Source organism: Charadrius vociferus, unplaced genomic scaffold, assembly GCF_000708025.1.
Source record: "Charadrius vociferus isolate BGI_N301 unplaced genomic scaffold, ASM70802v2 scaffold565, whole genome shotgun sequence".
In the NCBI taxonomy this organism is placed as follows: domain Eukaryota; kingdom Metazoa; phylum Chordata; class Aves; order Charadriiformes; family Charadriidae; genus Charadrius; species Charadrius vociferus.
Window position 1 is genome coordinate 2,378,917 of NW_009648358.1, and position 11,291 is coordinate 2,390,207.

General features: G+C 39.6%; 1 protein-coding gene across 1 annotated transcript in view; it reads right to left on the minus strand.

The window, feature by feature from the left end:
* PHLPP1 (PH domain and leucine rich repeat protein phosphatase 1) overlaps positions 1–11,291 on the minus strand; it is a 159,885-nt gene that overhangs the window by 27,594 nt on the left and 121,000 nt on the right. Inside the window, exons 5-9 of the mRNA XM_009885278.1 lie at positions 9,554–9,700; positions 8,766–8,996; positions 6,543–6,745; positions 4,859–4,919; positions 2,973–3,068 (exon numbers count right to left, since the gene is read on the minus strand). Coding sequence (XP_009883580.1) covers positions 2,973–3,068; positions 4,859–4,919; positions 6,543–6,745; positions 8,766–8,996; positions 9,554–9,700 — 738 coding nt within the window. The remainder of the gene's footprint in view (positions 1–2,972; positions 3,069–4,858; positions 4,920–6,542; positions 6,746–8,765; positions 8,997–9,553; positions 9,701–11,291) is intronic.

An 11,291-nucleotide genomic window follows, 5' to 3' on the forward strand; every position in this document is an offset into this window, starting at 1 on the left:
TGCATCATGCTGACCTGTTTCAATCAAAGAACCTCAAATTACTCAGCATTACAGCAGAAATCTTCTTCCCTCTGTTACAATGACCCAAATACACATAAAGAGCCTCCCTGCCCCTTCTCTACAATACATAAGGTCATCGGTTTATTGTGCCAAAATAATCAATGAAGTATGCTGAGTATTGTCCCCTTGACAGATAGAGTCATACTCCGTATCTGTGTGCCAGTGTTAACAGTTATCTCAGTTGGCTGGATTGTCTGCATTATGACCATGGATACAAGTCAACAGCCAGACGTATCAATTCCAAAAGGCTCAACACAGGGTGAAAAGATTTACCATAACAGTGATACGCACATCTATTATGCTTTCGTCATTTAACCATTTTTTTTTTTCCGCTCCACTTTTAGTTGAAAATCTCTGTTTCATTTCCTAATCAAAACTGGACAGTATCATCAACACCAAACATGACAGCGAAAAGCAGAATTGGTTGACAATGACTCCAAAATAATTTATCATGTTGGGGTTTTTTTCTTTGGACGGGTGAGGACAGTGCCATTTTACAAAAAAAAACGTTCAAGTCATACCAAAAACCTTAGCAATTAGCTTTTCCATGAAAATATATTTTATATATAATTCAGAAGAACTGAGTAAGTCTTTGGGGTATTTTTTGTTTGTTTTCTCTTATTTTCCAAGTTACACAAGCACCAAAGGAACTGGGCTGCCTGAAGAGAGACTGAACCACCAGCATTTAACTAAGCAAGCTCCCGATGAGCCTGGGACACATAGTTATCAAGCTTGGTGGGGAACCAGGATGCTGGGACTGCTCATCGCTACGGGCAACTGTCCCACTTGCCCAATTCCCACTGGAAGTTTTGATGGGATCGAAAAGTTTGAAGGACAAGCACATTGCTCTGCATCAGCATCTTCTGAGAAAACATGGTTTGGTGAAAGCATTCAACCAATTCCTTTGGTATACAACTGTTTGAGAGAACACAACGTTGAATGCCAACAGGTCTTTTACAAAACACAGGCTAAAAGGAACAAAAGTAGACACAGACATCTGTTCACTGGTGGAAGCAAGGTCATTTTGGCAACTCTTAATTGAAGTATTTCCATTTTCTTTGGGGATTCTTTGGCAATGTCAGTTTTACATGAATGAATTTATCCTGCATAGCTAAGACTAAGTACCCTTTTTGTTATTTTTCAGTACTTTTAAAGAAGAAATGGCTGCATTACAGGCCAGTGTACATTGTTCTCATTTTCTTTAACTGAGACAAACATTAGTACACAGTCCTCTATCTCAAATGCTTCAACTCTTTGTCTTCCAGGATTGTTTTCCTGTTTCAAGAGGTAAACATACACAGCATCAACTGCAGTTTGTTTACATTAGGTGAAACCTTCAGCCTTCCAGGAAACTGCTGGTCAGTCAGGGCTTGAACATCTGTGGTTAGAGTTGCAAGCACCCTCCTAGGAGAGTGCTGCTTACTCACTTCACAGGTTTTCAGAGTGCTACTCTATGTAGAAGGAAAAGCACACAGCAGCACACACGAACACACTTACTGGGCACTAGTATTTAGCTGATACTTAATAGTAGGTCTATACGTGTGAGCCATTTGCATTTGAATCCAGACCCAAATTTCCCTAAAGTTTAACAGACATTCAAAGCCTGTGTTTTGAACTGAGCTGACTTATTAGGAGCTAAACTATGTAGACACAAACTACAAAGAAGAGCTTTCAAAGATAAGCTGTTTCCTGAGGTTAATGATAAGATGGCAGGAGAGACAAGTGGGATGTTGACTGTACCTAATTTCAGCTAATCATTAATCTCTCAAAGATATCTGGTATGCCTTGATAGTCCTTGCTGTTATGAAGTGCAGATGAAAGGCAAATGAACTTTTGCTCCCCCCACCTTCTGAGTAGGCGCAGTTTCACTTTGTGTGAAAAAACAGAGGGATTAACAGTCTGCATGTTAGCCCATTAGTTTGCTTGGTAAATCTCCTCACATCCTTTTCTGCCCACGTTTCTGAAATATATTCTCTTCCCATTTCTGACACTAAAACTGCCAGTTTACACCACATGGCACATTCATCTGACCCAAGCAAAACTATCCTTTTTGGTTTCTGATGCTCTTCTGTGCTGTACAGCTCCATAAGGAAAATATTTAATAGCTCATCATATACTAGCTGTCTACAATCTTCAACGGCTCTGCGCATCCCCATGCAATTTCACCCTTTATGCCTAGAATGTTCTCCCTCTTTCACAAGACTTCTTTTGAAGCGTACAGAGCAGCCAAGAATGACAGCTCTCTTCCAGTTAAGTCAGGGACTTAAAAATTCTCAATACCAGCACCTGACCAGTATACTCACCTGGAACAGATCTCTCTAGAAAAAAAAAAACTAATAAGAGCCATTCATTATATAAACTCAACTCCTATTTTCCTTCCTGTTCATTTGCTTTCCTATCATTTTTATTTATCAATTTTAAGTTTAGACTTATGGAAAAGAGATCTTTGTAGGGAAGGTGACTGGTCTACTTGCAGGAGTTTGCTTGATTGATGAGGCTTTACCTTCTCCTCTCAATCCTTTTTCACTCAAATGGGGCTGTGAACTGGCGTCTCTGGGCACCACTGAAACTAAATTACAAGTTCTGGATTTCTAAACTGTCATGTAAAGTTATGACTGTAAATATTTAATATTCAGTATTAAAAATGAAGGTCTTTCCTGCCTGAACAGCCACACCAACAGCTTCAAAACTTCCACCTGGAGTTCAAAGGCACTGCTTTCTCTGCATGAAAGTAAAAGAAGAAAGGCTGGGTGGAAGCTTGAGGCATGACGACACCCCACAAGGTAAAAATAAAATCAAACAAAAGATAAAACAGGCCTGACAGTCACTGGAACAAGCTAAACACTGAATCAGCGATTATTTCTGAATTGCTTATCCTGTTCCACATTGTGCAACTGGTCTGCAAGACTCACCGGGCAGGCAGCTCACGTATCTGATTGTGGCCTACATCCAACACTTCCAGTTTCCTGCTGTCACATACCCACTCAGGCAGGTTTTCCAGGTGATTTCTATGAATAAAGAACACAAAGAGGTATAACTAAACGATAATCAAGATGTAAAGGCTATTAAGAATACAGCCTCAAGAGAGATATAGAAACCTGCAGGAAATAAATTTGCTGCATAATATGTTTCCTATGAGATTGTATCACCCCTTCCCCTCTAAGGGCACTACCAGTGCAGTAAGGTCCTGAGTGAGGTGGCAAGAAAGTTAGCAGCATTATTATCTGCCTAGATGTGTAGCCACTAAGAAAATGGAAAAAGCTGCTTCTCAATTATCTAGGAAGAAGTATTAATGAGTATCAGAGTATTGAGGATGAAGAAGTCTCTCCATGGAGAAGAAAATTTGTGAGATACTCCTCAGAAGATATTCACACCCTACACAGTAGAAACACACCTCTGACACCCCATAAATTCAGTCCTGAAACCCACTCTACCACTCTTCAGCTATCTCCCTGAATAGAGCAAATTTTTTTTTTTTTTGGGGGGGGGGTATCTTTAAAGTCAAGTGTTTTTCTTTTCTTGCATTTGTCTTCACAGAAATTAACCCTTATAAAAATTAAGTCTTAGACATAAATTTTTCCAAATGTTGCACTGAAAACATGTGGCTAGGCACAGTGGGGCACCCATGTATCCTGCCTTAAAGACAAAAATCAGCAGCACAAAATGCACGGAGGAGATTTTTGATTTATGCTCATTCACATACCTGTATCCTGTGCAAGTATGTGGTTTATTCATGCAATAACCTTTAACCAAAATATGTGATAGCAACCCAACCCCTCTTTATCCTCAGATAGCTTCCTTTTCAATCTCAGCAGATGTCCCAAGTGAGCCAAGAAGCTAAAGACACCCTACCCATTTAGTTACAATGTCTTCACTGAACTGAGGCACAAAAAGGGTTTTGTGATCAAAATCATGCATTCTACACCAATGTCATTTACAGCTAAATGGAGAACATAGCTTTACAAAGAATGCTTTTCAACAAATCACACTTAGTCACACCTGTGTGTTATATTTAGGTGCCCAAAACAAGTAACTCATGGTTGATGAAACTTTGAAGTTGATGGCCACTCACCCAGGTTAACTAACTGTTACAATCACCCTCAACAGCTTGAAAGTGCTGTAAGCAGGCTTTTTAATGAATGAGATTATCACTTCAACATGCAGATGAGTAATTCCTTAAATAAGACAAACATTAAGCACACGTATAAAGTGCTTTCCTGATTCAGTCCTTAAACTGTAAACCAAACTAAAACACTCCCTTTTCAATTTCTTTCCTTATTCCCACCTCCCTCATTAGGGTGAGATTTACAGATGCATTCAAATGGCAACTGCAGTCATCCCTGCAGCAGCCAGGGCCGTGGAGAACAACAATGATTTTCAGGAGCTGCTGAACTGATGAGTAAACTATCAAACCGTCACTTGCACTCGCCTTGTGACACAGACATATCCAGAAAGGAACTTTTGTACATGTCTCATATTGGTGCACTGTGTTATATCTCTATAAGACAGGAAATCTTTCAGACAGGGAAACTCTTTCACTTTAACTATAAAGGCCTATTTTGGTTTTAATACTAAAAAAAAAATTAAAAGTAAATCTATAAAACAGAAAAAAGGGAAGAACTGGCCAGCAGAAAAAAGCCAATCCTCTAACTCTGAAAATCAGTCTTCTCATATCTCATGGCCCAATTCCTGTCCTCACTCCCTCCTGGTAAAATACCAGTTAACACCATTTTTCCATAAGCCTCATTGATATATACTTTACAGACACAAGAAAAAAAAGACAAAAACATATTCTTACCTAGAAATATCCATATAAGCCAGGCAATTAGGAACTGGGTACACATCAAGGTGAACAAGTTCTAGGGGAAAAAAATATATAAAACCAAAAGTGGCGATAAAGATTTGCACCTAAATGGCTGTTCCACAAGAGTTACTTTAAGCAGCTAACACCCACAGATTTCAGAACAAGTCAGTAACCTAAAAAACTTCTGAGGATCTGGACCTTTGTGAACCGAGTTTTCTTTCTTTATCATGTCTGAGTACATTTGTTATATTACATTGTACTTGCTATGAGAGACATTGCATAACTGATCAGAAAGGAGAAACTGGAGGATTGTAAAAGTTTCATGAAAAATTCTCATTTTTCCATTTTTGTCCCAGAGCTGTAACTTCACCTCCGCCACGCTCTGTCAGTCACAAAACTGCTCTACTTTTTTTCACTGGTCACTAATGGTACAGGCACGGGAAGGGAGACTCTCCGCTCTGGAACAGCAAGCTACAGAATACCCCAGAGTCCTCCAGGTCATAGCAAGATCCAGAGTATTTTTCAACACAATACATAAGCCTCTGCGTCCCTGTGGAGTTCCTGGTTGCCAGGCAGCCTTACGGATTTTTCACAGTGTCTCAACTATTGCTAGTAATGTTATATATTGATTGCTTCAATAATATTTCATATCCTAAGGTTTTAAGGTAGCTAATGCTTAGCATTAAGGTTGAAACAAAACCAGCAGACATCTATTTAAGCCTACAGAAAATCCACTAAAGTGAAAGTGTAACAAGCATCACGGCTCCTTTGGAAGATGAGACTAAAACAAGGTGGCTGAAGATGCAAAGAGAGGATAACCAGAAGAAAGAGCAAGACCAAATAGGCAGTTGATTGCAAGATATAGGTTGACTTGGGTTCTCAGCTCACATTGCACAGCACATGCTCAGATTATGTTAACTTTTCTCAGCAAAGATCCTGGCATGAATACTTAATGAAGGCACAAGCTTGGATATCGTTAAGATGACAGCCTTTTAAAGGCAGTTCAGACTGTTCATCAAATTCACAGCTCTCTGAGCTTGCATTTTGTTTATTCCATACCAAACTCCTCCAAACAATAAAAATGGTGGTGAAAACTGAATATTTTAAGTAATAGCAGCTTCCAGAGAGAGATCAAACAAATCCTATTCATGGAACACAGGAGTTATTCAACTGGAAAAGGCTACATTATTTTTATCATCAAATACAAATGAAGTTACTCATTATAGATTTCGTAGCTTTCTGGACAGAGTAAGCAGCTACATGTAGTAGCAAAAACATATATTGTTTTAGTTTATCTCACAAACGGACACTTGTTCAAACTTTCTCAACTCTGGCGAGAAGCAATAAATTCCTTATTTGCCTTAGGTAAAGCAAGACATTAATAGAAAGCCAAAGACCTGACAACTTCAAGACCCCTCCCCTGCTGACATTGAGAGGAATTTCAACCCAAATTCTAAGATTTTCACAGTTTTGAGACCTCCAAATCAGTAGCCCAGTGTTATTTGAAAGTCGCTTCTGAAGGTCAGAACTGCCGGTAGCATGATACAGCACATATGAAACCCTTTTATCCAAGGGTCGTGTCAAGAGCCTCCTGATGATGTGCACTACATTCCACAAGCATCCCACAGAGAACCAGGTACGAAACCAGACCACCACAGCTGCCTTGAAAAACACTTACCATTCGAGGAAGCATACAGCGCTTTGAGAAAATATCCACTGATTTTGAGGGTTACCAGTTGATTCCGTTCACAGTGTAACACTTCAACATTGTTAAAAACTGTTGCATCCAGCTCCCCAAGTTTGTTGTCTCTGAGATCCAGTTGGGTCACATGATGCAGAAAATCTATTTCATTGGCTTCCAATCTCCTAATTGAATTCAATCTTGCAGACAAAAAAGGAGATTAAGGGTAGTTACATGTCAGGCTCCTGCTGACAAACCAATGCTAACTCTACAATCAGTTGCACTGGATTAAACTAGCATGCCTCCAGGTTTTGATCAAGGTTGATTTTAAATCCTTCTCCTTTGTTATGGTATTTTAAAAGCAGGATGGATCCGCTCTGTTGTTTTATACATCGTGACAAAGAAATGATGATGCCAAGCTCCTTCCAAACTACTTTGAAAACTACCGATAAAAAGCTCTGCAAGAAGGCAAGTATTACCGTTATTGCATCTATAAAAATAAAAGATGATCTGGCTGTTGTTTTTGCCTGATAGTTTGGAAAAGAACAAAACCTCTACAGTTCCTACTGGTCTATCATAATCATCTGCTGGAAAAGCCTGAAAGATATGAGTAAGCTGCAGATATAGGAGTGTCTTGCCTTATTGAAAGGCCAAATTGAGATTTATGAATTCACATATATTTGCCTCTCGCATCACCATGTTCCACAGCAAGCAAATTCAGAGACCTGAAAATGGGTGTTGAAAGAAAACAAAGCAAAAACCCAAGATGGGTGGGTCTGTCAGATAAAGAGAACTGGTTTTATCACATTGTCACTGCAGTGCATTGACGCTAATACTCGGCAACTTCCGGAGAAGTTACAACTGAATGAGATTATCTATAACCCAGCAATGTTTGAGACTGCAGAGCACTCCAAAGAGTTCAGTTTCCAATTCCCAACTCTGAACAGAACAATAAAAACAGTATAGTAACTTCTGCTGGCCCATTAAGCCTCCCTAGCAAGGATAAGGGGAAATACCTAGAGTTCTGTTGTTTCTCTTGCTTTCAAAGAGTTGCTCTCTGTGTAACAGTTGTGTTTTTGGAGTAGCTACATTTTCCCGTTAAAAGAAAATGGGTAGTATGTGTTATCCAACACCACAGCCTACTTTTTCTGTTTTCAATTTACAAACAGCGCTTCATTCTGATTTCACTGAAGCAAAGCACTGCGCTGTGCAGCAAGTACAGTTTTCAAACATGTTTGACATTTAGTATTCCAGGTAGTGTTACAAAGAACCACTGTTCACTGCTCGCTGCAGAAGGGATGCAGCAGACAATGACAGGGCTGGAACTGCACCGCTGGACCTCATGGTCAGCTCAGCCACAGCATCCCTATTCTGAGGCAAATTTATTTATCTATTTGCTTTTAACATGTATGCAAACACACAGACATATTTTAACCCCATCATAAATGCTTCAGAATTCATCCATCTATTTTAGCTGTTTTCTTAACTTATGCTGGCTCTTCCTTGATTGGAAAGTCTGACAACTACACAGCACTACAGTACACTAAGTTTTAGTTGAATAGCTTAATTAAATGGTTCCAAAATTCATCATTATTTGGACCTCATGGTCCAGGCTCTGAACTGAGCCTTGCCCAGCTGATTGCAGAAGCTGTCTTCCCCAAAAACCACAAGAATAAAGAACCACCTCATACCAGAGCCATTTGTAACAAAGATCTGGTTAGACTCTGCTGAGGACATCAATAAAATAATAATAATGTGGACTAGACTTTTTAACACTTTTTTTTAAGAAATATTAAAATATTTATTTTTGTCCTTTTACCTTCATTGCCCTTTTCTTCATCTCACACTTCTGTAACATTTCAGACAGAAGCTTCTTGGGTCAGGGACTATCATTTCTATTGTATTAACACTGCAGCAACAGGACCTGCAGGGTTCACCAGTGTCTCAGGCTCTGGGTTTTTTTTTGATCTTTTGGTGCAAGTATTAATTTCCCCCTCAACTCATGCTCCTATCTATTGATCCCCCTAAATGCTACCTCTTCCTCAAAGAAGAGTGCTAAGTCGTGGTAAGTGCTATGAGTTACATACTACCACCAGAAACACGGTTCCATGGACTAACACAAGAGATTCATAACCAGTGGCTACTCTGACAGCCAAGAAGAAACTGTTTCAACACCAATATTTTAGACCCACTTATTTTTCCCCCTTTCCAAATACCTACCTTAGATCCACATGTTTAATGTGAGGCATTCGTTTTAACACCTGTAGGTTCAGTGTATCTATGCAGTTTCCTGACATACAGAGCTTATCCATGGCAGTCAGCTTCTCCAGCACCCCTGGAATGTTGGTGAACTCATTGAAGGACAGACTCACGTAGCTGAGCTGATGCATATGCTCCAATTCATCAGGAAGAGACTGGAGAAAGTTGCCATCCAGCAAAAACGTCTGCAAGCTATTAAAAGCAGGGGAAAGGGAAGGGGAAGGGAGAGTAAAGAAAGTGAGTGACCTGTTAAATAAAATTTCCTTCCTGTAAACACACAAATGTGCTGCAGTTACAGTGACATAAAATATACAAAAGGGCAGAAGAAAGAAAAATGTTAAGGAATAACGTCTTAACATCTGCTACAGAAGATATCAACCAAATAATTAAAAGCCTTGGCAACTATGAAATGTAGGCTTAGATAGTTGTATTGTATCTTCAAACACCTCCAGAACTGGGACTTGTGTGGTGATTGAAGAACATAAGCAAGAAGGTTTAAAGATTTTCTTCACTGTGAAGGTGACCCTTTTGTCAAATGCTGGGGACTGGAAGAGCTTCGAGACACAAAGTGTCCTTGCCCTCCATCTGCAGCTCACAAGTGCTTCCATGCAGATCTACAAGCCAGTGTGCTCTGACAAAACCCAGGAAGTTTAAACTGTTTCTCATAGCAAGATTATGTACGGAGTCATGAAACTGCTTGTGGCCTTTATCATCAGGCTGTGTACATTAAGTTTTAAGAAAGTACTTGCTTGTGCATCTCGCCTACAACTGCTGGAACACTTCTGAGAGCATTGCAGGACACGTTGAGTTCAGTCAGGGTTGGGATACTGCAGACTGCCAGTGGGAAGTCTCCTAAATTATTATTGGAAAGGTTAAGGCTCTTCAACTTGGTGAATCTACAATAAGATAAGAAAAAATAAAAATAAAGGAGACAAATAAGTGGATCATAAACCACATCAAGTTGCCTTGCAATAATTAATACACGGTAGGTTTGGTTATGTAAATGCAAATCACATGCATTTTTAGTTTATGTACTCAAAACAACCAGGGAAACTACTAAACATTCAAGTTCAACACCACTTGCAAGAATTCACTCATGTTAAGCTGGCATAGAGAAACAGGTCCTCCTGAACAACACGCTAAATATATTTTCCTATGAGTGCAACAAAGAACAAAACCCTTGCCAACCTTATGATACATGTAATTTCTTCTGCCGCATCTCACCCTGTACTAAAGCATTGCTATTTTTCTGAATACATTTCTTACTAGTAAGACTACCCTAGCGACACAGGTTACAGGGCACAAGAAATTCTCAGCCTATTTGAACACTAAATTTTTGTGGTGCAGCTCAGCTCCATTCATGTGACTAGATAGTGCCTTTCAACCAAAAATTCTCATCAGAACAGGCTGGTTTGAATACAACTGGGAAATGTGCTGAATTAAAGCAGAATTCAGCAAGTCTTCTGTAGTGACAGAGGCAAATTCTTACACTCTTGATTAAGTATGATGTCAAAGCTCACCTAGATTTCAAAATTTTGTCCTTGAGATGCCACAGAACTCTTAAAAGCCCCTTGGTTTATCACATCAGCCAATGAAGCAACTTGCATGTGCTTGCCTTATTAAAGATGACCAAGACTGTTTGAACAAAAAACCCAAGAAAGGGACAATCCAATTAGCCAGCCTGCATGTTCAGCAACATTATTATGGTTGCCTAACAACCACTGGGAGGTATGCCTAAAGGCAAGTAAAAGGATGAATGAAAAGATCTGTGTCAGATTCCGATAGATGGGAGGAAGTTTCTTTTCCGGCATGATTTACACCAGAACATTTTATCTGGACTTCGTTTTACCTTCATTAAGGCTCAAGTCCTTTATTTGTGTGAGCAGGCTTTTATATAACATGGCGATGGAAGCAGAACTGCACCTATGAACATTGCTATTCCAAATGAAAGTAATCTCAGACAGCATGTGTCAGTGCATCCACAGCCTCCGCATCAGCCCAGCACATTATTACCTCAAAGCACTTTGTCCTCCCCCAACCAGAAAACGCAGACAGAAAATACAGCAAGCATTATAAGGTTAAAGAGTTTTAACACCAAAAGACTCTTAAAAATCCTTAACAGCCTCTGCAATCAACTGGCACGCACCTTTAACATTGCCTAAATCAAACTCATGTCACTGACTAAAACTCAACAGGAAAACATAAGTAGCACCTTCGTATTGTATTTCAATGGGGATTGTGAGTGAAGTGTGGATTTTACCCCAAAAGACAGGATGTAAGCACACTTAATGTTTACACAGGCTTGCAGCAAGCAAAGGAATACTGTGCTAGCTATTGGTATTTTGGTGCAAAGATGGCAGAAAAAAAAAATATGGAAAAATCATGGCCAGAGTTATCACAAATTTTTAACACCCTGTGCCATGCTGGAGGCAGAAGTCTGGAACATAGTTAAATGGAGACTAAATGAAATCTTGCAATCAAATTCCT